The sequence below is a fragment of the Macaca nemestrina genome, chromosome 13 (genome assembly GCF_043159975.1).
Source record: "Macaca nemestrina isolate mMacNem1 chromosome 13, mMacNem.hap1, whole genome shotgun sequence".
In the NCBI taxonomy this organism is placed as follows: Eukaryota; Metazoa; Chordata; class Mammalia; order Primates; family Cercopithecidae; genus Macaca; species Macaca nemestrina.
Genome location: NC_092137.1, coordinates 3409741 through 3434832, shown reverse-complemented (window position 1 = coordinate 3434832; position 25092 = coordinate 3409741). Strand labels below are relative to the sequence as shown.

Below are 25092 nucleotides of genomic sequence, written 5' to 3'. Positions count from 1 at the left end.
CTCCTTTCCTGCAAACCCGGGAGGACGTCACCACGTGTGTCCAGGGTGATGGAGAGGAGTGGAGCAGAGCTGATGGGGTTGAGGTGCCCGTGGGGACTGGTCCAGTCATTGCTGATGGGCCCGTCTTTGAAGCAGGTCTTCTGTGTGTTGTTCTCGCAGCCTGAATGGCTGTCTGGGTGCCAGGACCCCCCTGAGCAGTGCGGGTTCTTCCTGGGGCATGTGACTTTGCCGTGAGAGGAAAAGCAGGCCACATCTGATTGGTCCAGGCCCTCCCCACACATGGACTCCAGGCTATACCAGCATTTCCCTCTGTCTTCCGCCACGCCCCTCCTGAAGCCTCCCAGGAGCCTCCTGGAGGAGCCACAGACCCAGTGAAGACGCCCTTCCCAAGCCTGCTAGCAGGTCCTGGGAACCTGGTTAGTGTGCTGCAGGCTGGCTTAAGGGGAGGCTCTTATCTGTGCTAGAATGTTGCTGAGTTAAGCTCAAGTCACCGCACAAGCCATACCACGCTATCGATTGTGGGGTGATAGTCGAGATTGTTCTGTGATGGAATGAGAGGAAACAGAGGAAGACTTGTAGGCTGGCAGAGGACTTGGGAGGACCCACGTGGGTACAGAAGAGCTCAGGCCCGGGCCGGTGTCTGCACGGAAAGGCTCCGTGGGGCCGGGGTAGCAGGGCTTATTTCGTTTAATGTGGAAAAGGAACATTCTCTCTCTCCCTTTCTCATTTTCTGCAAATGACAGTTTTTTTTAGACCTAGCCACTAAAGTTTATATTTAGTTTTAGTTTTTTTTTTTTTTTTTTTGCAAAACATTTTTGCTCTCTGCCTCATATCTCATTATTTTCAGTAACAGTCGAATTCATTATAAAGAAATCGACATTATTTTAATCTTCCCCATACTACTGGCATCATTTTGGCAGAAGTTGCCATAATGTAGATGAGAGCTTTTTGGTGGTGGTTACCTGTTCATCACACGAGGCTGTGTGCCTCAGGCAGTGCAGACGTCAGCGTCAGACATACCTGGATTTGAGTCCCAGCTCTGGCATGGAGGCTGTATGGCTTTGGGGAGGTCTCTTAGACTTAGACTCATTCCTTGTGAAAGAGGGACAGCAGCACCTATCTGGAGATCACTCTGGGGATTAAGGAGAGGTATTCGTGAGGTGCACAGAGCCGGCCGTCTGTGAGCTACGGGGGGCTGTCCCCCACACAGCGTGGTGAGCATGGGGGAAGTATCTGGACCTGTCGTGAGGTGCACAGAGCCGGCCGTCTGTGAGCTACGGGGGGCTGTCCCCCACACAGCGTGGTGAGCATGGGGAAGTATCTGGGGCCTGTAAGGCTCATGGTCTTTATTAGACGAGTATTCTATGAAAGGCCCTTGAAGATGACAAACCATTAACATAAATGACCGGTCAGCCACTTAATGGACTGGGTCCCAGTCTGGCCGCGCATCAGAGTCACCTGAGGACTTAGGGAAAGTTCCAGTGCTGCAGGCCTCACCTTGACCCAGAATATTTCCCAACAGGGCCCCAGATATTAGCAGGTTCATTCCCGAGTGATGTCAGCATGCAGCAAGAATGGGAAACTCTTCAACCTTCCTCACAGAGCACAACGTGTGTGGCAGGAGGGTCAGCAGACATAGGCTGCCATGTGGCCCCGTGGCGAGCACGTGTGCATGGTGCCTGGAGTGGATGGCCCAGCGGGGCCCCTGATGGCCACAGGACCAGGACACAGACAGGCTTTTGGCCGACAGCATCCAGCTGTGCCACTTGCTGTGACATTGCCGTGGTCATGGGAAGGTGACCAACTTACCTTTATGTAGCATTGTATGTCTCCAAGAAAATCAGGAAAACGGCAGTAAGGTTGATATTTGAGAACTTTGGTTTGCTCTTTAGAAAGTGGTAACAATACAATGATATAAAAAGGTAATAACTTCCACGTCCATTATACAGATTAAATGAAAGAAAGCATGGAAAGTGCCTGGGTGAGTTTCTTAGCCACACTTCCTCAGGGCATCACCCCATAGATGACTTGAATATGTTCCCTACTCAAGACAAATGGATGCAGATTGAATTTAAAACCACTTTTTTCAAGAGGTGTGCTTTGTATTTAGATGAAACTATCTTATAAATTATGACTTTTTTGATATAATTTTGATCTATATCATAATGCATTTAACAACTAGCCATCTCTCTTAGACTCCTGTTGAAAGCAGATAGTTTTGAGTTCCAAGTGTTCAGCACCCAGCATAGTCTAAAACATGGATTCGGGTACACGGCAGGACCATGTATGCAGCCCGCTACGTGGATTCGGGTACACGGCAGGACCATGTATGCAGCCTGATACATGGATTCGGGTACATGGCAGAACTGTGTGTGCAGCCTGATACATGGATTCGGGTACATGGCAGAACTGTGTGTGCACCCCACTATGTGGATTCGGGTGCACGGCAGAACTGTGTGTGCGGCCCGTTACGTGGTTTCAGGTACACAGCAGAACTGTGTGTGCGGCCCGTTACGTGGTTTCGGGTACACAGCAGAACTGTGTGTGCAGCCCACTATGTGGATTCGGGTACACGGCAGAACCGTGTGTGCAGCCTGATACATGGATTGGGGTACACGGTAGAACCGTGTACTCTTCATATAGGATGATAGCCCACTCTGCACTGATGTATGTCCTAATTACAACAGAATTGAATTCTTGACCTCCAGTTGTGTGTGTTGTGATACTGGGTGTATCTGTAGCTTCATTCTGGGTGTTCTTGCCCTGACCCCCGGGCATCGCTGCTGCCGTGACCCCCGGGCATCGCTGCTGCCATGGGGCTGACATCCAGCCTCGCATCTGAGGCATGTTCCTCGGGGTGTCCTCATCGATGCCAGCGGTGGGGGAATCTCTTAGGGACTTGGGCAGAAGCCAGATTAGACCCAGTTTACTTCCTCATCAGAAAACGGAGGGCTGGCCCGTGGAATGTGACGAGTCCATCCCACTCTGGCCTCTTTCTCTCAGTCCCGGCCTGGAGCACCAGGAGATAAAGCAGATTTTCTGTGTTCTGTCGCGTTGCTCGGGCTGCAACAGAAGCACTGTCTGTGTGTGCTGACACGTGCAATCTGATGGCAGTTAGTGCTGGTTGATTCGCGAAAGGCCCAGATGACCGACGGTCCATGTCGTGGGACCTTTCCTGTCACAGCGAGTGTGCTCAGCCCCACTGAAGTGGTCAGGCGCGGCTGCCTGTGCAGTGAGGAGAACGTGGTCCCTCGCTGCCACACCCCCACCACCTGCCCCCAGCACCCTCCTCCTTGGAGAGCCATGGCGTCCCCTAAATTCATGGCCGGATGAATTCTACGGATGGCCAAGTGGCAAGATCGTTACAAAGACTGAGCCTGTGTTTTTTAAGGAAAAATCTGTAAATAGGTACAAGCTACAGCTGGTTGCTGCCGCCACTTCTTCAGGGAGATTTTTCTCTTGATTGTGGCTTAGGTTCCTGGGAACCTTTGACTCTCCCAATTCCAATCCTTCCTCGTCCAACCCGCTGTCACATTTTAGTGGTAAAATACCATCTTGAAAAAGGACTCTTCCTTTTGTGTTCTTTTGCATTTAAAAGGTGTTATGCGTCTCATGATCTTTTGTGTACTTCATATAACATGTGGTAATTACGCATCCACCACCCTTCATTGTGCATCTTCTTCTGCTCCAGGCAGCATTCTAGGCCTGGGGGCTGCATCCGGGTGAGTGAGACGAGCCACTCTCTTGTGCCAGGCACTGCCCTGTACACTGGGCCTGTAGCATCCACCAGCTACACACCTTGCCCTTGTAACCTGCAGGCTTGACGGGGGACAGACAATGCTAAGTACAAAAGAAAATGTGTAACTTGTGCAATGGGATAAAGGAGAAACAAGTGGCTGGGAAGGAGATGCCAGCCGGGTCTTAGCCAGGAGCCATGGCAGGACCCATCAGAGGGCATCGTGTGGTCCTGTGAGCGACCGTGGCAGCTGGAACTGGGGCACTCACCCTGGAGGCCATGACAAAGGACACAGTGGTCATGATGAGAGGCACGGATCAAGGTGGGGCCAGTATCTTGTGTCCTGAGCAAGTGTGTAGTGCTGATGCTGCCTGTTGAGATGGGAAGCCCCGGGAAGGATGAGGCTGGGGAGCCGCTGGCATTCAGGTTTGGACACTAAGTGTTAATTGCATATCATGCGTGTATGCGTCTGCTGAAGCTGGTGTCTCTGGGAGCCTGTGTCGGGGAGGTGAGCGTGGGAGATGTGAATTGGGTGCTGTTGGCACACTCTATGGGATTCAAAGCCCTGGGGCTGATTTTAGATTTAGTGCACATAGGGAGACAGGATCACGGATGGGTCTGGGCATGCCTCGTTTACAAGCCGGGAGGGAGACTGAGGGAGCCAGCACAGAAGCGGAAGCTCGGGAGGCTGGTGTAGAGTGGGGAGCAGGGCATGGCTCCCAGGGTCCCATGGTCCCTCAGTTCGGTTTTGGGTCTGCCATTGCCCTTCTCCCACAGAGGACGAGACTGTTCCTTCTGTCATTTTTGGAGGCATTCGAGATCCGACAACATACTCTGGGTCCCTGGGTCACACGCACCATCCTCTGGACAGAGAGAAAGAAAACCCTGAGCTCGGCATTCTTTGTTTTAAAACCACAATTTAGAGGATCACCCAGAGAGAAGAGAGTGACAGCGAAATGATTGAGAAGAAAGAGACAGGAAGAGCGAGCCCTGAGAGGTCCAGGAAGCAGGCGGCAAAGAGGTTTGCCAATTAATATGGAAACGAATCCTCCCTTGTCTCCCCTCTCCCCTGAAACCGGTGGGGAGATATTAATAGAGCAGTTCTGTTGCCAGGAAGAAAGCAAATGGGCAATTAAAACTCCAGAAAGCTGAGCAGTGCATGTGCGCCATGGATTTGAAAGCCTGCATTTTAATTGCGGGAGATGCAGCCGTGCAGGCACTTGGAGGCTGTGTGCAGGGTGGGGCTCCACTGGGGGCCTGTGGCTGCCTGGGGGGCCAGGGCTGCTGGGACCTGTGTTCGTTGCCAAGGCCACCACCCGGCCCTCCTGCCCTCCCATGCAGGAATGGCTGGTGCACCAGAATCTGGTTTCATCCCCATTCCCCTGTGTCATGGCCGCTGCGTGCGCGCGTCTGTCCTCTGTCCCAGGCTGTGCGCCATCTGATGCTGCCACGTCTGACGGGGCCCGCTGAGCAGTGTTTCCTGGGCTTGGTGGAAGGTCAGGCTTGTCTCGGGATCCTCACGTTTGGCGAAGTCCAGAGGTGGACACCCGAGGAACGGAGAGGGCTGTTGCTTAGCAACAGATTCCAGCCGCATCTACCCTGTAAGGGCCACGGTGACTCCCTGGTTTTGTCCCTGGCGGTGCTTTTCTTCCTGGCTTGGGTTCCTACATCATTAATAACTGTCGTTCACTCTGCCACCAGTCAGAGAAGCAAAAGAACTTTCTGGACACCCCAGCAGCCCCAGCCACACGACACTCATGTTCAGCTGTAACGTGGTATTTCACGTCACCTCCTTGTTCGCCCTGTGGTCACTTTTGAAGAGCTTGCATAGTTTCAATGACAATGTCCTAAACTGCTAGTCCCAAAACTTGCTTTGGGTTCAGTGTTTGGATTTCTTTCTCGTCTTGAGGTACGAGGGTGGCCTGCGTTTTGGAAGACCTCCAGGCTAGCAGAGGGGCAGGGGTTGGAAAAAGCACACCTGCTTCCAGAACAGCATCTGAAGGGCGGCAGGACAAGCATGTGCTGAGGCCCCAGGTGGCGGCGGGAGACTGTGACCCTGCCCCACCCGCTGCTCCCACCCGCCGCAACGCCACTCCGTCAGGACGTACCCCGTGACAACCTTACCTACAGCAGACTTGGGCTGCAGGGAGGAGAGGGAACCGTGTGAGGGGCCACGAAGAGCTCTCATGGCACTTACCCCTTGGTGCAAGCAGCCTACTCCTTACTCAGTACTTCTGCACACGACCTCGGACCCTCCACCGCCCAGGTCCGTAGGGCCTAGAGCGTGGTGAATGAGCTTTCTGGAGCATGGTGAGTGAGCTTTCTAGAGCATAGTGAATGAGCTTTCTGGAGCATCGTGAACAACCTTTCTGGAGCATGGTGAAAAAACTTTCTAGAGCGCGGTGAACGAGCTTTCTGGAGCGTGGTGAACGAGCTTTCTGGAGCGTGGTGAACGAGCTTTCTGGAGCGTGGTGAACGACTTTTCTAGAGCATGGTGAACAACTTTTCTAGAGTGTGGTGAACGAGCCTGGTGCTGCAGCTGGGTCTAGGTATGATCTGCTCCCCACCGCCCCCTCTGCCAGCCGGCACTCTGGTGTGTTCTTGGATGGTGGCTTCAACTCTCCGAGCCTTGGTTTCCTTGTCTATATGTGAAATTGATAGCTCCGCCTCTTGGAGCTGCTGGAGGATGGACTCGGCACGTGGGGATGCAGGGGCTGGCTTGTTCCTCCGGGGCATTGGTGCCTGTGCTCTGCCAGCCGCTGTCTCAGGTGCTCTGTGGGGCACTCTGGACTGTGAGATCCCTGCTCCCCCGGAGCACACCGCCTATGACATGTGACATGTGCTTCTGAAAACGCTTCCAGAGTCACCAAGGTAGACGCAGCCGAGCCTGATGCCTCAGCCTTTCCCTGTCACGGACACCAAGTGTCCCTCACCCCTCGGTCCTCCCATGTCCCCAGGATATGCCTGGTAGAATGGTCCCCACCCCTGGGGGTCCTCGGCACTGCTCCTTCTGGGCCCACTCCTGGGGCTTCCTGGAATCTGGCACTTGACACCTGGAGTTGAATGGAGGCCATGTCATGGCAGCACATTTTACACAGGAACGGTGTGTGCATGCATCATGCACAGGCAGACACAGTGACAGCAGTTGTCGAATCACCCTGGGTTTGTAAATGAGGCCAACCTATTTGTTTTTATTAGCATAAAAACAACCTTTTGTGCTGCCTGTGAGTTCTGAGGGCGGGGATTCAGGCAGGGGTAGCAGTTGTGGCTTGTGTCTGCTCCACGTGCCCGGGGGCTTAGCTGGAAAAAGCTGGAGTCCTGGGAAGGTTTGTTCACTCCCAGTTGCTGCAACTAGCGTTGGCTCTCGGCTAGGAAGATGGAGCCACAGCTGGAACACCTACAGGCGGCTGCCCCGTGTCCTCAGGGCAGGGCACTGCTTCCAAGGTGAGGGTCCCAGAGACAGTTGGCGACTTCTGCTCCGTGCGAGGGTCCCGGAGACAGTCGGTGGCTTCTGCTCCGTGCGAGGGTCCCGGAGACAGTCGGTGGCTTCTGCTCCGTGCGAGGGTCCTGGAGACAGTTGGTGGCTTCTGCTCCGTGTGTTAGTAACTCTTGTGCAGCGTCAGAAGCTTTGCCTCCGCGTGGTCAGCAGAGCTTTCTTTGGACTCCAACACTTTAATTCTTACGGAGCAAGCAAGAAAGAAAACAAGCAAACTCTTGTTTTGAAGCTAGAAGTGCTCAGTCCCCAACACTTGGTATTTAATTGACCCTGAGCCTTAACAGAAGCAGAGGCTGTGGGGCCGTGGCCGTGGGGCCGTGGCCGTGGGACTGTGGCCGTGGGGCCATGGCCGGCGCTCGCTCGCTGCAGCTGGGCAGGCGGTGGGTGCTGCTGCTCCTGTTCACCACAGCCGGGGCCTGGGGGTGGGGGTGGGGTGGGGGCGCTGACTCTGTTTCCTGGCCCCCATTCTGACCCCAGCCCTGACTTTGAGGTTTGCTCCAGGGTGTGCTCGGAGCCTGCTTCTCCCCTGCCCTGTCCCAGGTCCTTCCTCCTGGACTGGGGGTCTCTGGTTTGTGTGGAGACAGAGGCAGTGAGGGCCGCAGGTTCGCTGACCTCGGGGGACTGTCCGGCCTGCCCCGAGACGGGGAGCGTGAAGCCGTCTTTCATGAGGACATTTTCCGTGGTGATTTGACGTGTCCCTGTGTATTTAACCAGTTCTCCGTTGGTGACCACTGGCTTTCAATATCTTGCCCTTGTACAACACTATTGAAAATCCATACCTACGTGTCTGTTCTTTCTGGGGGAGAATTGCTGGGTCATGTGGTTCTGACGCCCGCTTTCCCTTCTCAGGGCGACCTCACCGGGACCTACCCCAGGCCATCTGCACTCTCTCCTCCCACAGCCACCTTCTCTTCCTCTGACTCTGCTGCTGGCGGCCCCCCTTTCCCAACTATGCGCTCCTTCCTGCCACAAGTGGAAAGGCAGGATAATGACACGGGGAAATGGACTGGGAGTTGGGCAGACCTGAGTTGGAATCCTGGCTCCATTGGAGTTGCTGTGTCCTGAGAAGTGAACTGCTCTCTGCCCCCGACGTTTCTCATCAACAGAATGGAAATAACAGCTGCTTCATGGAGTGAGATTAGGTTGGCTGAAGAATGCAAAGTGCTGGCACGTAATAGAAATTGAGTACATTTTGGTTCTGTTTCCCTTTCCGCACCACTGTCCATGGTCTGCACACAGCTCAGGACCTGGCCTCCGGCCCTGTCTCCACGCTGCCTGGCTTACGTGCAGCCATGGCTCAGCCTTCTGTGCCTGTGGGCTCTCCCATTTGTGCACTGTCTGCTTCCTGGCCTGTGTCTTGGGGAGACAACCTGGGGCCTCTGTAGCGCTCCCTTGTATTTCCTCAGGTGGTTTTCCCTTTTCCTTGTTCTTTCTTTTTCTTTTTATTTTTTTGAGATGTAGTCTTGCTCTGTCTCCCAGGCTGGAGTGCAACGGCGCAATCTTGGCTCACTGCAACCTCTGCCTTCTGAGTTTGAGTGATTCTCCTGCCTCAGTCTCCTCTGAGTAGCTGGGATTTACAGGCAGCCGCCACCATGCCTGGCTAATTTTTGTATTTTAGTAGAGACGGGATTTCACCACGTTGGCCAGGCTGGTCTCGAACTCCTGACCTCAAATGATCCTCCTTCCTTTGGCCTCCCAAAGTGCTGGGATTACAGGTGTGAGCCTCTGTGCCCAGCAGGTTTCCCTTGTCTTTTCTCTCCCTCTTTAATTAGTGGTGCTCACTGGTGTCTGGCCCTCCTGCCCTTCTGGGCGTCCTTTGCAGCTGGGGGAAGGCATGGCGAGTTTTGGCCAGTGTGCCTGGAACGTGGCACGTCACTTCTGGGTGTGAGCTCCTGAGTCCTCTTGTGCCATTGCAGGCAATGCTGAGGCAGCAGCTTCCATCTCCGCATGGGTTGCAGAGTGAAGAGATAGGAGTGGCCTGGCCACCTGCCAGGAGGGGTGGCCGGGGCGGGAGCTGGGCCTGGTTGTTCAGAGCCCCTTGGGTGCCTCCATGTTTGTTGGCGCAGTGTCACTTGGCTGCTCGGACCAGTGCGCTGTGCTGCTGGTATAGGGAAGGAGGCCAGCCTGGCGTGGTGGTGCTGAGAGGCGCATCTGCTGCATGGACCCTCTTAGGATGCCCCTGCCCAGGAGAGCCTCATCACTGTGATGGCAGTGGGAGCTGAGGGGTGGGCATCTGGCCTTCCCCTGATTCCTCAAAGTGGCAAGGACTGGGACATTTCTTCTCCAAATGAGGACTGCAAAAATGGGGAAGACTAAATTGGGTTGGGGGGCATTGGAAGTGGAATAAATAAGTGAAACAAAGCCGAGTTTGCATTCCGTAAAAGGACAGATCACCCCTAGGTATGCAGGGCGACTCCACTGCTCTGTGGCTGACAGGCATTGTCTAAAAATAGTGAGAGCACCTCCTCGAAGCTAATTCTTTCCTCCTACTCTGTGCATTTTGTTTGGGTGGTGAGAGTGGCATAGTCATTAATAAGGCAGCAAGGCAAGCCCATTTGTCAGTGGGAAGAGCGGGGCCTCTGGACCTGCTCCTTGTTCCTGGAGCACGGAGAGCACTAATGGGCACCCGCCGGGCACAGCCCCTGCAGCGTCGAGGTTCAGCCAGCACGGCGACAGGCGCCGGCCTGGTGCAGACTCGGGAGCGCACACTTCAGTGGCTGTTCCCTGGGCAACGGAGTCGCCGCCGCCAGCTGGCTCTGCCCCCAGAGCCCATCAAAGCACACACCCTGCCAGGAGCCGGCGCAGCAGCCCGTACGGCCATCTGTAGGCACCGATGTCGGCACGTTGGCAGTTGGGTTTCAAGGTTAAACACGAGGGAATGAACGGGAGACTAACTAGACAGAGACCGTAATCTGGGTATGTTTAGTGTGCACCAGGTGGGAGGGAGTGGAGAGGGAGCGCAGGAAAGGAAGCGCCGGGCTCACTGAAGCCTGTGGGGCTGTGTTTTTTGTTTGCTCCACACGGAAGGCTGGAAAGAGATTTCATCACTTGGTCTGAGGGTAAAAGCGTGTTCCGTCCAGGGCAGCTGCTGGCCATGTCCACAGAGCTGTCCGTCTTCAGGCCTCTGTGCAAGCTGCACGGAGGGGCAGTGCCCCCACCAGATGGAGGCCCGGGGCTGCCGATGGCTGCCGACATGAACCCAGCGGGGAGCTGACTTGGCTCTCCTGTTGGCTGGTTTGTCCTAGAATTTTCATAAACTTATTTATTTGATCTTTGCAGGGATTCCCCCTTCACGTGATGGCTGCACCAACTGGCTCTCATCAGTGAACTTTTTTGTAGCATTGAATATAAATTTCTCATTTCCAATACCCAGTGTCCCTTTTAAAGCATCCTGGCATTTGAACTTGGTATTTCCACCTAACACTCAGTTCCATTCATGTGAGCCCCTCCAGTGCTTAAAAAGGGTCACTACCAGCCGGGCACGGTGGCTCACGCCTGTAATCCCAGCACTTTGGGAGGCCGAGGCAGGCAGGTCACGAGGTCAGGAGATCGAGACCATCCTGGCCAACACGGTGAAACCCCGCCTCTACTAAAAAAATACCAAAAAATTAGCCAGGCGCGGTGGCGGGCGCCTGTAGTCCCAGCTACTCGGGAGGCTGAGGCAGGAGAATGGCGTGAACCCGGGAGGCGGAGCTTGCAGTGAGCCGAGATCGCGCCACTGCACTCCAGCCCGGGCAACAGAGAGAGACTCCGTCTCAAAAAAAGAGAAAAAAAAAAAGAAAAAGAAAAAAAAAAAGGGTCTCTACCATCCTGCAGAAACTTTGGTTTTAATCTCTCATTTTTTAAAAAACTATTTTTTGTTTCTGTTTTTCCTCTCTGATCTATCTATAGGAATTTGAAATAAACACAGTTACATTTGAAAAGATATGGAAAATTCAAATAATGTATTTCAGAATCAAGTTTCAACATAAAATTTTAATTTGGGATGGTTGGACGGGTAAAAATAAGAATATTCAGCATTCCCCGTTGTCATGTAATTAATGTCAATGCTGTTTTCGCCTTGACCGTCTGAAGGGAGCTGGTTAGCACCTACCGAGCCCTTCCAGGCCCGTGTTCCTGTGTACGTGGGTGTTGCTCATGAGTGTCGTGTGATAATAGTGACTTTCTGGAGCCGCTGACTACATTTCCAGATTTTCCCTCAATTTTTTCCTCTCGCCACTCCAATCGCTCTCTTCTCTGTGCCTTTTTCCATCATTTTGCTTTGCTTTACCTTTTCATGAAACAGATGTCAGTATTCCCAGGCGCCTAATCCCTGGATCTGTTTACCTTTCATAATGAAGACTTCCGTCTTTTGAGAAGTGCTCGCTAACTCGCCCTACGTTCTCGGGAAACGTGCACTCTCGCTGGATTTCTATAAACAAATCTCCAGCCTTCCTGGAGGGACGCCGAGAAGCAGGGCAGGTCCCGGCCACCACAACCAGAGGGCACTTTTGGGCCCAGAAGAGAAATCTGACTTCCCTGATTTTCAAGTTGTTGAGCGGATGTTTGTATTCACTCAACAGTGGGAGCCAGACCTTGAGTACAGAAAGACGAGGGAGTGTGGCATCCATTCCAGCCATGAAGGCAAGGACAGGGTGCTGTGCCCAGGGAACATGGCTTTATGTGGGATGGGGGTGGGTATGGTGCTTGGGTTCGCCCGGAGGACCACGTAGAGACAGCACCCCAAGCTGGAGGCCGGGACAGAGGATGAGACACCAGAAGGAGGGAGATCAAGGGGAAGAAGAGTGTCCAGCAGCGGCAGCCGCACAGGCGGCACCTGGAAATGATCACAGGAGGAGGCGCGGGTGGCACCGGCTCCTCGTGCCAAGACCTCCAACCTGGGCGGGCAGCTTCTCATGTCCTGGGTCTGAGAGGAGCTGCCTCTCCTTGAGTGCCCTGGAAGGCACAGCTTTCAGTGTGGCACTGGCCATGTCCCCCTGGGTGCCACCACCTCTAGGAGCCACATCGTGGAAGCCATACCAGTGACCTGTCATGGAAGTGAAGGAAAGAGTTTCCCCTGAACAAAACAGTCTGCTGATGTTAAAATCAGAACGGATACTGGCAGCTGACTTAGACAAGGCAACCTCATTTGCTCGCAGCCTTGAGCCCTTCCCGTCTGCAGGCGTGGTCAGGGTTGTGAGCAAGTTGGCCAGAGCCCCTCTTCCCCTGGAGCAGGTTAGATTCAAGTTGGGGGAGACAAGCAGGGAGGCAGGGCCAGTCTGCCCAGGGCCACTCACCTGCAGCCCACCCTGTTCTTCATGCCAGGGTGTGGCTCATGTGTGAAGCCTGAGATGCCGCCTCGAGGCACCTGGAGGATGGGAACGAGGCTGGGCGAGGAGTTGGGAGACCAGGTCCGAGTTCCTAGGCCGGGCGAGGCATTGGGAGACCGGGTCCGAGTTCCTCTGTGTTTGTGAGGGAACGTGGAGCCTCCTTGAGGTATTGTTGACTTGTCTGTAACTGTGGGTAACCACCAAGGTGCTTTGCAACCTGTGAGGCTCCGGACTCAGGTGTAAAGGGGCTACTCAGAGCGGTCAGTGTGGAAGGAAGAATGTTTTGGAATTACTGCTGCATCCCCCTTTTCCCTCAGTTAAAGAATCAGAAAGGCATAAACCACAACGCATCCCTTTCCTCTTCTAAGGTGATTACAAGAAAATGGTTAACCAGAATGGGCTCCATAGAAATCATACAAATACATAAAAGTAGAAAGATAAATAGTAACATTTATTTTTCTTTTCTCTGTCCTTACAAAAAGCTACTTGGAAAACTGCAGCTGATAGACTCCAGGCTGCGCTATGGTGACTAGTAAGAGGATGAGGTCCTGTGCCTTCTTTTTAGCCCGAGACATGGATATAAGTGAGAGGTGTTTGATTGCAGTGAGTCGTATGGCGTGTGACGGAACGCAGCTAAACTCCCCGGGTTGTGTATAACATCGCATCCCGGTGCTGGTTCCCCTCACAGCTCTGTGCATCGGGTCAGAAGCAGCCTCCTGCAGTCGCACAGATGAGCAGGCTGCTGTCCCGACCCTTGTGCCTGGGCGTTCACCATTCCACACCTTCTTTAAACTCACTTCTGTTGAGTGTCTACCTTATCTCCTGGGCTTTGTGATATGTGCATTCATTTCCACCTCATTTAATATTTTAAAAATCCCCAGAAGAGAAGCATTGATATCTGTCTACATTTTGCAGTTAGGGAGACTGAGGCTTAGGGACTGTAAGCAACACCTTGCCCAGGATCCCAGCCGGCAGGCCACAAGCGGGGACTGCGACCTTGCCTGGTGTGATGTCCATTTGGCCCTGCATCCCTGTATCCCACGCTCCCTCGCTGGGCTCAAGGTGACAGACTATTCCCACCTCTTCCCAGTATTTACTGACAAATACGTTTTTACAGATAAATTGAATATTTTTATAAGAGAGCATTTTTGATATTTCAGTCTGGGAAAAAATATTGGAAACCTAAATACATCAGTCAGAAAATCATCAGATTTCCAAAGAATGAAGGGATGAAGATTTTTTGGAGTGAGGGGTGTTAATTAATTTCTGACATGATCGGTTGCCAGGTGTATAATGCTGATTTTTAAAAACTACCTCCTAAGGTGCTACGTGCCACCTTTCCTTTAGCAAATGCTGGCAAATCCACACTTTCCTGTTTTAGTGAGAACATGGGTGGCGAGTCACCGTCCGGAAAGTAGTTTGATGTCGAGCGGACGTCACTGTTTCCTTCTGTAGGTATAAAAAAAAGACTTGATGTAGTCAGAGCACAGGTGAACTCACGTATCAACCGAGGTTTCTGCTGTCTGCCAGACTGCTTCTGTTGGCTGGAGGTGAGGCTGATGGGCTGGTGGGAGGTGGGGCGGTGCCCCCCGTGACTCCTCCCTGCACAGGGGCAGCCGTCGTGGGGCTTATGGGGGTGCTGGGCAGACATGGCCTTCCGTCTGCTTCATCTTCCGGGCCTGCCTGAATCCTGTATGTAGTTGGGTTTGGAGGCGGGCCGACCTCACTGATGATCTGGGGCCCTGAAGCAGACTCAGCTGGAGGGGAAGACCCCTCCCCTTACAGAAATGGCCACAAGTGGAGCCTCCAGTAGTGCAGGCCAGGCCAGGCCAGGCCAGGCCGACCTCAGGGGTCGGAAGTCGTGAGGAATGATGAGGCTGAGCTGAGCCTGGCTGCTTCCCCACCTGCTCCTGCCAGGATGCTGTAGGGACTGGGGAGGACGGGGCTTGGATTAAGGAGAGATGGTGCCCCGGGCAGAGCAGCTCTGCATGGAGGGAGGGCATTCTGTCAGAGAGCTGGCAGGCCACAGGTGAAAGGCAGGTTCCCCTGGCTCCTGCAGAGAAGTGGTAGCTTGGAGGAGGCAACATGGGGCCCATGGTCCAAGGGCAGGGCATGTGGGCAGCGGCACCAGCCGCAGCCTGTGTGTGGTGTGGATGGCAGCAGCCGATGGGGCAGGATGCGGGCATGCAGGTGGCCTCTGCCATGTACCTGCATCTCCCCGTCCTCTCGTTTCCATCTCAGACTCCCCTGGGCCTCTGGGGCCTGTGCCTCGTACCTGGAGTCCCCACAGACAGACTGAGGGAGCCTGGGGACAGTGGTGGGACCAGGTGAAGTTCAACCACAGGTGCAGACCCTCCTGTTCCCAGGGATGATTAGGGAGGGAAGTTCCCTAGTGAGAGGGGCAGAGGGTGGGTTGCGGCCCTGAAATGGGAGCGCTGGTGCAGCCCTGACTGGCTTGTGCCGCCTCATTCCATGAATGGCTGGAGAACACAGGCACGGGCCGAGGAAGTGCCGCCCAAGGGCTGGAGTCCACCGTGAAACATGCCTTCTCGTGTAGCTCCCTTCTGTCCTCACCGCAGCCTGAGAGATGCACAGACTGGGCAGCAGCGTTCACAGCAGTCAGGGCCCTGAGCCGAGGCTGCGCAGCAAGTAAAAGGAGGGCGGGGTGAGATGCGGCCGACTGCAGGCAGCGCTCAGCGGGGACCCCACTCGTGCCCCGGGCTCCTCAGAGTAGCAGGTGGGCGTTACTCAGCCTACTCAGGTGGTTCTCACTTAATTAACAAGAAAAGGAACCCAGTGAACCCCTGGGGGAGTAGTCCCCGGGGCCTGGGCTGTTACCAGGATAAGTGAGTTCATATTTGTGAAGCACGTAGGTGAAGACCACAAAGGCAGGGCGAGGTAAATGTTGGCAGAATGGTCTCGCCACCCATCACCTGGTAAGGTTTTGAAGCTGTTCATCTTTGATATGGGGTCAAGGCATTTCTGCGGACCTGAGTATCCCGCATGTAAATCACCCTTCTTATGTAAATTATTCCCAGCAATGTCCTCTACAGTTTCCAGCTGTAGTTTCAATGCACTGGATGGAGAACAGAAGACACGTGTGGAGCCGTGTGAGTAGAGAGGCTCCTAGATTTCTGTGGTTTCTCCCCCAACGTCGCATTTTGTTTTGCCTGCATCTAAATGGGCAGGGTTTTTAATAATGTGTTTTTACTGAGACTTCCTAACACATTCAACTTAGTTTTCCTGGTACCTTCTCTTTCTTTTACGTTTTTAATTAGAGTATTGGATTACACAGTACCCGTAACTGACAAACACGTTTGCTCCCTGGTGACTCCTCTCGTGGTTTAAGGTATTACTCAAAATATAAAGTGTAAATTTAGACATTTCAGTAAATTAATCTATCATCATAGGTGTTTGCGTTTTAACCTAATCATATGGATGCTATTATTTTTAATATTACTCATGCTTAGAGTTGTGTTCCTTGTTAAAACAACCAGAACTTAGAGAAAACTGTGAACTCAGTGCACATGCACTGAAAACGCCATCCGCTGATCAGTTACGTCTGCAGATCTAGAGGAAACCTTTCCAGAGCATCCCAGCATAATTCTAGGGATGCGGAAGAGCAGCCATATTTACACTTTTTCAAAACCAGTTGACATGGAGGTAGTGGACAGTGAGCCGGCCACAGCCTGAGACCAAGTGGCACATGGGCCCCTGTGCTCCCAAACCAGCAGGAAGACACATAGCCTTGTGTGGAGGCCCAAGGGTGCTGGATGCAGCAGGAAAGAGCAAGGTGACTGGACTCCTGACCCTGTTAGAAGAGCAATCTTGCAGAAAGACTGCAGCTAAACTGGATGTAGTCCATCTCTTACATGGTATAAGAAAACATTATAAAAGCAGTATTTTTCAAGAAAGGAAATTTCAGAACTGTGGATAAAAGTATTTGTTCAACGTAGGCTCCCACATCATCCCTTCTTTGTCTGTAGATGAATATTTATGCATCAGAATAGCTAATTATGTTACCAATAAATCATCAAAGAGTGATTTTTAAAAGTTTTTGATATAGCATTTGCAACAGCAAAGAAGTAAACAGTCCACTTTAGATTGATTTTCGCCCTAAATGGTAATTTCTAAAAATCGAGTACACTTATCTCGACAATCTTTCTGTGTTTCATAGCAATGCCTATGAAATTGAATGGTTTCTTCACTTTAATGCGGTCCTTTCGTTGTCTACCCTACTGTTTTGTAAGTTTTTAAAATACTTATTTGCTTAAGGTCATTAGTACAGTGGATGCAATAGAGTGGAAAAATACAATCGACTTTGAGTCCGAAGCCTTGAGTTCTATTTTTGCTCTGCCGTTAGCACTTGTGGGACCTGAGGCAAGTTACTTAGCTGTCATGGTAGCAATTTTCTCCCGTGACCTCTATAATAATCTTCCTGAGTGTATAGTCTTTGGCAGCTAGATCATTTAACTTAGCAGTGTTTACACTGTAGGCTTTCAGCACATCTTCAATTCTGCCTTTTCACGTTTAGCCATTGTTTACTGCCTCTCACAAGGGTGTGTTATTGTGAAGATGCAACTTTTTCCTAATCTTTCATTCTCTCTTGGTGGTTTTTAGAAATTCTGATATTGATGTGGAGTCTCTTTTCCATAAAAGGGGAACATCAGTTAAAAAAGAAATATGATTGTTTAAGACTAATTCTTTGAAATATATTAAGATTTTCAATGGTCTATTGTATGGGTTAATTTTTATGTTTCATTTGAGAAAAAAAATTGTGTTGTGTTTGATTCTTTTATAATCTTGCTATTTTAAATTTTTTCTAACTGGTTCTATCAGTTATTGAAAGATTTAAAGTCTCCCACTATGATATTGGATTCCTCTATTTTTATTTGTTCTGTCAATTTTTGCTTTATATGTTTTTTGTGTAATTTTATTTAGGGCATACAAGTTTAGAATTTTTTTTTGTTTTTCTGAACCTTTGTATTATTAAGTGGTGACCTTTGCTTCTTTTTCTCAGATCTATTTTGGCAGATATCAACATGGCTAAATCAGTTTCTTTTGTTGCTTGATGTGACATTTTCTGTTCTTTGCCTTCCTGTGTCATTAAGTTTTAGGGATATGCCTTATAAACAATGTTTGCTGATTTTAAAAAAATTCAGTCTAACAATCTCCAGCAGATGTCCATTATAGTTACTGTGAATACTGATCTACTTCTAATAATTCTTGTCATCTTTCTTTATACTTTTCTTTGGTACTACTTTCCTTCATCTCACTTTATGCTGTTTTGGGGGGTTTTGGTCATTTCTTGTTCTCTTGAGTGATTGTAAATCTTGTTTTTGCTCCATTTCTCTTCCTCTATTGTTTTAGAAGTTATATGCTCTTTTTCTACTCATACCATGTTGTTATTCTTGTTATTCATATTTAACAGAAATCTGAAATTAATTATTCAGTATTTCTCTATTCCAACAATATGAAAACCTTTTAAATCTATTTTCATCCCCCTTCTATCTTAGATATTTTGTTGGCCAGTATTTTAATTTTACCTTTGGGTATTTTTATTAACCTCAAAAGTAAATATTATTATTATCATTAATGTCACACATATTTAGATGTTTTCTAGATTTTTGCCACTTATTTCTCTTAACTTTTTTATTTTTAAACTTCGAATTTGAGACCTTTCTTCTGGGATCGCTTTATTTTCCAAGTATGTCCTCAGAAGTTTCCTTAGTGAGGCTTTTGGAGGTAAATTCTCATGGTTTTAAAAATATTTTATTTACACCCCAAGTAGGATCTCATGGCTTGATTTACCTTAACATGCCTTTATTTTTGAGTAGCCGACTGAGCAGCTCTGGCCTGACGCATGTTGTTGTGTGCTGTCTCTGGATTCCTTTGTTGCCCTTGGGAAGTCAGCTGCCCAACTGTTGAAAGCACTGGAAACCCGTAACATTCTGTGTTTGTCTTTGGTGTTCTGCGTTTTTGCTACAGTGTGTCCAGGAGTGGATATATTTTTAATTATGGTTCTTGGAGATAGTTGTGCTTCCTGAGTCTGAGAATTTGTTTATTGATACCGTGCCTGCTGTCTTCTGTTTTTCGTGTGCACCCCACTTAAGGGTACGGCGAACCCTTTCAGCCTTTCTCCCACATTCCCATGCCACAGTCTCTGCTGCGTCCTGGGTTCTTTCTTCACATCTTTATTCCAAATGATTAATTCTCACCACTTATTTCCAATCTGTTAAATTGCCAACCGAGACTTTCATTTCAACAGTCATAATTTTTACTTTTAGACACTTTATTTAATTTTTTTAGGAAGATTCTTGGTAAATTGTGATAGTCTTTTGTTGCCTGCTCATAACCCGGCTTTTATTTCTTTGAACATTGCGATTCTAGTATCTGAAGTCATTGGAATGCTAATTTGCTCTGTTCTCTGGGCCTGCCCTCATTCAGGCCACTGTCTTCATGGGTTTGTCCTGGGTCACAGGCTCCTATCAGGCTGCTCTAAGTCTGTGGGGCCTCCAAGGGGCTGGCCTGTGGGTGCGTTCCTCCAGAGACGATTCTCATTTGTTTCAGAAAATGTCCAGGGTGGCCCAAAACCTAGGACTTCTTTAAGTTAGATTCTTGGCTTAGGATTTCGTGGACCACACCAGTAAATTCAAACTCAGACTTTTGTAAGGATCAACGCAGTTTTCAGGTTCTCAACGTAGACTCTATTTTTTTATAAGAGCCATAGCTGAGATAAACAAGTGTTTTTTGTTTTTGACATTTTTCTATGCATGCCAGCTGGAGAATAATGTTTTCTACCTCATTCCTGTAATGAGGATGTGGGTTTTAAGGAGCCTGGGTTTTTGCAGAGGTCCTAGTATCCCCTCTTTACCTTTTGTGGACCAAAAGCTTACTTTCCTGTTCTGTGTGTGGCCTTCAGGTTCCTAACAGAGGCCAAGGTTGAAGGGTAACCATGGTTTATCATTTTGTTTTCAACAACAGCTTTACTGTTTGCTCTCAGTCATATTCTTCACTTCCCTGAAAGCATAGCTATGCCTTTAAAAATATATCTAAGTATTTTAGAGAGCCAGGTTTTTTTGTTTTTTGTTTTTGTTTTTTTCAGAATTAGCTGTATTGCTAGAATCCAAAGTCCTAGAGTCTATTGATACATGAAAGAGAATGTGAACAAAGATACTGTAAGGTAAAATAATCCTAAACCTTTACTTCCATCCCTGGGCTTCCCATAACAATATCACACTGCCTGGTAGCTGTTTTCGCCTAGATAGCTCTGACATCTCAAAAGCAGCACAGTCTAAACTGTGTTCTCTGAATTACTCATGTCAGTGGATGATGTCGCCAGTGGTGTAGAGTCTAGGAGACTTTGTCAGTCAGGGTAAAGAAACCCCTCTAGATACAGGCGCACCTCATCTTACTGCACTGGGCTTTATTGTGCTTCTCAGACATCGTATCTTTTGCAAACTGAAGGTTTGTGGCAACCCTGTGTCCATCAAGTCTATTGCCCCATTTTTTCAATTACACGTGCCAACTTTCAACAGCACGTCCCACCCTGTGGCACATTTTGGTAATCTCACAATATTTCACCTTTTTTCATCATTGTTGTATGTGTTGTGATGCTCTGTGGTCAGTGGTCTTTGATGTTCCTATTGTAATTGTTTGGGGGCTCCACGAGCCGTGCCCATGTAAGATGGCGAAGTGAATCTGTGTGTGTTCTGAGTGCTCCATCAACCGGCAGTTTCCCATGTCTCTCCTTTTCCTCAGGCCTCTCTATACCCTGAGAACGATGATATTGAAGTCAGGCCAATTAATAACCCTATAGTGGCCTCTAAGTGTTCAATGAAAGGAACATCTCTCACTTTAAATCAAAAGCTAGAAGTGATTAAGCTTAGTGAGGAAGCCAAGCCTCAGCCAAAAGCTGAGGTAGACCAAAATCTGGGCCTTGCACACCAATTGGCCAAGTTGTGAATGCAAAGGGAAAGTTCTTGAAGGAAATTAAAAGTGCTGCTCCACTGAACACACAAATGATAAGAAAGCCAAACAGCCTTACTGCTGATAATGGAGAAAGTTTCAGTGGTCTGGACAGACGATCCAAACATGTACAACATTCTTTTAAGCCAAAGCCTAATCCAGAGCAAGACCCCAACTCTCTTTATTCCGTGAAGGCTAAGAGGAGTGAGAAAGCTGCAGAAGAAAAGTTGGGAGCTAGCAGAGGTTGGTTCCTGAGGTTGGAGGAAAGAAGGCATCTCCACAGCATAAGAGTGCAAAGTGGAGCAGCAAGTTCTCCCGAAGATCTGCCTAAGATCAGTGATGAAGGGGGAACACGTCAGAACACTAAACAACAGATATTCAGTGTCAGTGAAATGCCTTATATTCGAAGAGTATAAGCCATCCAGGACTTTCATAGCAAAAGAGAAGTCAAAGCTTGGCTTCAAAGCTTTAATGGACAGGCTGACTCTCTCATTAGGGGCTAAATGGAGTTGTTGACTTTTAAGTTGAAGCCAATGCTCATTTACCATTCTGAAAAAACCTAGGCCTCTCAAGAATGATGCTACATCTACTCTGCCTATTCTCTATAAATGGAACAACAAAGCCTGGATGACAGCACATCTGTTCATAGCATGGTTTAGTGAATATTTTAAGCCCCCTCTTGACACCTACTGCTCAGAGACAGATTCTTTTGGAAATTACTGTCCATTGGCAATGCACCTCGTCACCCAAGAGCTCTGAAGGGGTGGTACCAAGAGCCGAATGTTGTTTTCATGCCTGCTAGCACGGGATTCATTTTGCAGCCCATGGATCAAGGAATAATTTCAACTTTCAAGTCTTATTATTTAAGAAATACATGTCTTAAGGCTGTTGTTGCCACTGCCAGTGATTCCTCTGATGGGTCTTGGCATAGTAAATTGAAAACCTAGAAAGGATTCACCATTCTAGATGCCATTAAGAACATTTGTGATTCCCAGGAGGTGGTCAAAATACTGACATTAATAGGAAGTTAATGGGGGAAGTTGACTCTGGCTCTTGTGGACGACTTTGAGGGGTTCAAGACTTCCATGGAGAAAGTCACAGCAGTTGTGGTAGAAATAGCAAGAGAACTAGAATTAGAAGTGGAGCCTGAAGTCGGGACTGAATTGCTACAATCTCACCGTCAAACTCGAATGAATGAGGAGGTGCTTCTCAAGGATGAGCAAAGCAAGTGGTTTCTTGAGATGGAATCTACTCCTGGTGGAGACGCCGTGAACACTGTTGAAATGATAACATAGGATTTAGAATATTACGTAAGCCAGGTTGATAAAGCAGTGTTAGGGTTTGAAAGGACTGACTCCAATTTTGAAAGAAGTTCTACTGTGCATAAAGTGCTGTCCAATAGCATCACGTGCTGGAGAAATCTTTCATGAAAGGAAGAGTCGATAAATGCAGAAAACTTCATTTGGTCTGAGAAACTGCCATTGCCACTCCATCCTTCAGTAGCTGCCACCAACACTGAGGCAAAACCCTCCACCAGCAAAAAGATGACAATTCCCTGAAGGGTCAGGTGATTGTTAGTGTTCTCTAGTAATAAAGTATTTTAAAATCAAGGTATTCCCAATAGCTTTTTAGACCATAATGTTTTTGGACACTTACTCGACTGCATTATAGTGTCAGTGTAACTTTTACATGCACTGGGAAACCAAAAAATTCATGTGACTCTCTTTTTGCCATATTAATGTTATCGTGGTGGTCTAGAACCAAACCTGTAATAAGTGTGCCTGTGTTCCAGAAAGCGGAGATTTCATCCAGGGAGGAAACACAGATCTTAGTTACCATGGGAAGCAGCTGCCACCCCCGCATGGAGACGCAAAAGGAAAAGGTAATAAACCTGGAGCTTAGAGGAGGTGCCCCGCAGAGCACACACTGGCACACGCCGACACACACCAGGCCCTCTGCAGGAGCATTGGCATCCGCAGAGCAGGTCTTCTGAGAGCCTCTTTGGAGCTGAGACCCTGCGGCGAGCATCCATGTGGGCACAGATGGGCTTGCACCCTGCTCAGCCTGAGCCCCGACATCCCCTCTTGTTTCGTCCCCGCTCTGTGCTTTCCAAGTCCTTGTTATAAGGGCAAAATGGAGGCTACTGCCTCTAAATCAATACAGACTCATATCTCTGCCCATCTGGACAATGTGGACAGCCAAGTGTCCTGCTCAGAATTTTGCCTCCTGGTATGATTTCTCTTTACCAGTTGTCGTCAGAGACACTTCTTCAGGGAGCACTTCCCATTGCTGCAGCTCATGAGGCCGCGCTGTGTGCAAGCCAAGGGTCGGTGCTCCCGAGCTGACGGCTGGTGCTCCTCTTCATTCGCGGTGCTGGGGAGCTTCCCAGGAGAACAGAGGCAATGCAGCGGCGCCAAGGCAGAGGGAGCTGCTACCCGTAGTTATGCCACCTGCCTGTGCCTCAGGACCTGCTTGAACACAATTTTGTTTGGAAGAAGTGAGATTTCCACGCAATGACTGAGTGCGATGATTGAGTGTGATGATTGAGTATGACTGCTGCTTCTGCCTGCGCTTAGGGCTTGATGTCAGACCACACGTGTTTTGTGGTGTGCAGTGCTCAGTGTACAGCATGCCCACATGATGGAGTGGGTAGGGAAGCCAGGAGCTGTGTCCGGACAGGAGAGAAGTTACATGCAGAAGGGACACTGCTTGCCTCCCACGCCTCACTGGCTGGCCTGTGATTCTCCCATGGGCCCCCCAGAGGCCCCACACAGCATGCTTGTTCACCCCGACACGGGGTGCCAGTGGCCATGCAGGTCTTCACAGCCCGCCATATGACAGAGGTAGGCTTTATGTCATATGTTACCTCCCAGATTCAAAAAGCCCCACCAAAGTCGGCCTCGTGGTGGTGAAGATGCCCCCATCTGCTCCACATCACCAGACCTTGAGACCTCCCTAAGCCAAGGGGAGCCGGCTTACTTCCCACCTGTGTGCACCTGTGTTGTTCAGGCATCTGAGGTGCCCGATGCTTCCTGGTCAACAGACCCCAAGCGCATGCTGTCCTCAGTGTGCTTTCTGTCCTATGATTGAGGTCTTTGTGGATGAGGTCAGGCTGTATTGGTCTGGGCAGGAAGTGGAAACAGCAGGTTAAACAGGGAAGTTTAGTATAAAGAAGCGCTAAGTGTGGTAGAAGAGTCACAGGCGTCAGGTATTAAGAAACTCCCTGAGGTCACCCCGGACGGAGCAAGAGCAACTCAGGAAGGAAGATCTTGGCGGGGCGCAAACCTCAGCCCACCGTGCAGCAGAGGTGGCTGCTCTGGCCAGGCTGGAGCTGGTCCACAGTCGCTGGATTGGCAGGAGGCTGTCCTCTGGATTGCAGGTGGGGAGTAGGTGGTCACAGCTGACAGCATGCTGTGCCGAGGGTGTGGGAACCCTCTGGGCTGTAGGCAGGGTACAGATAGGCCCCACGGGTGCCTTCAGAGGGAACCAGGACACTGGCATGGGCTCCAGGCCTCCCGGAGCTGGTGTGGGCAGGAAGTCTTGGGGGGCCAGTCTCTGGATTGAGAGGCTCATGGAAAGGCTATCACTGGACTGAGGTGACGGGGTCACAGAAGGACCAAGGGCCCAGTGTTGGGGCCACGCTTCCCTGCACACACTCACAACCACTCCAGGACTGTGGCGCGGAAGGCCCTGCCTCCTGCAGTCTCCCTCCAGGGCCTTTGGCTGAGAACAGGGCGCATCTCCAAGGAGAGCAGCCGAACAGTCTGTGCTACACAGGGCATGGTCTGCAGGGCGCCTTCAGCACCTGAGGCGGCAAGTGGGTCACTGGCACAGGTGGATGGAGCCAGCCAATTTCTTCCTTAAAGGGCCAGAGAGTAAATATTTTAGGCTTTGTAGGCCATTCGGTCTCTGTCTTATATTCTCCTCTGTGTCCTTTGATGTCTTTAAAAATGCAGAACCACTCTTAGCTCACGGGGTGCAGGCCAGATGTGCCTGATGGGTACAGCATGTTGGCCCCAGGCCTGAGTCTTGATGTAGGTCTGCAGCAGGACGTGAACAGGCACTGCTGGCCTTGCCAGGTGACAGCGAATGGCTTCTGGTGGCCCTTCAAATTGGTGGTGTAGACCAAATTGCTAGATCAATCTTTGCATCAGAAGCCAGGGCCTGCATTCTTGTGTAGACGTGCTCTGTGACAGCAGCGTATCTGAAATGGCCGTGTTGGGGTTGCCCACCTGATTAAGTTCATGATCATGCACTGTCATTCTCCGAGAACCCTCTGCCGCTACGCAGGCCAAACAGCTGGGTTTGGTGGGGTGTGGTCAACGGCAGCACCCGGCATCTTTCCCAACCTCCATGGTGGTCCTAACTCTCCATCCCACCAACACTGCAGTGCTGCTTTCGGTGGACTATTTTCATGGGTGAGGGAATGTCCCGGGGCGTCCCTCTGGTCCTTCCTGTCATCACTGGCTCTGTAGCCATGGAGTGGGTGCTGTGTGGTCGTCCTGCCAATGCCAGGTCCGTCTATTCCAACGCACATGCAGGGATTGGAGAAATAACCGCAGGTTGGATACACTGACCCCACT

The 25092-nt window shown here is 50.3% G+C and overlaps 2 protein-coding genes across 4 annotated transcripts in view; one reads left to right on the top strand and one right to left on the bottom strand.

The window, feature by feature from the left end:
- EIPR1 (EARP complex and GARP complex interacting protein 1) overlaps positions 1 to 25092 on the top strand; it is a 173019-nt gene that overhangs the window by 72602 nt on the left and 75325 nt on the right. Inside the window, exon 1 of one of the 3 annotated variants that reach the window (XM_024797894.2) lies at positions 14012 to 14091. The exons of the other annotated variants lie outside the window; for them this stretch is intronic. The gene's annotated coding sequence lies outside the window, so the exon portion shown is untranslated. Of the gene's footprint in view, positions 1 to 14011; positions 14092 to 25092 lie in introns of those variants that run through there. 3 annotated transcript variants of the gene reach the window in all.
- On the bottom strand, positions 20446 to 23335 carry LOC139357755 (uncharacterized). Its single transcript, XM_071076165.1, has one exon. It carries the CDS (start codon positions 21055 to 21057, stop codon positions 20446 to 20448), a length of 612 nt encoding a protein of 203 aa, XP_070932266.1. The 5' UTR covers positions 21058 to 23335.

Coding starts and splice junctions, on each gene's coding strand:
- LOC139357755 (XM_071076165.1), bottom strand. CDS start 21,057: ATGGTAAATGAGCATTGGCTTCAACTTAAAAGTCAACAACTCCATTTA.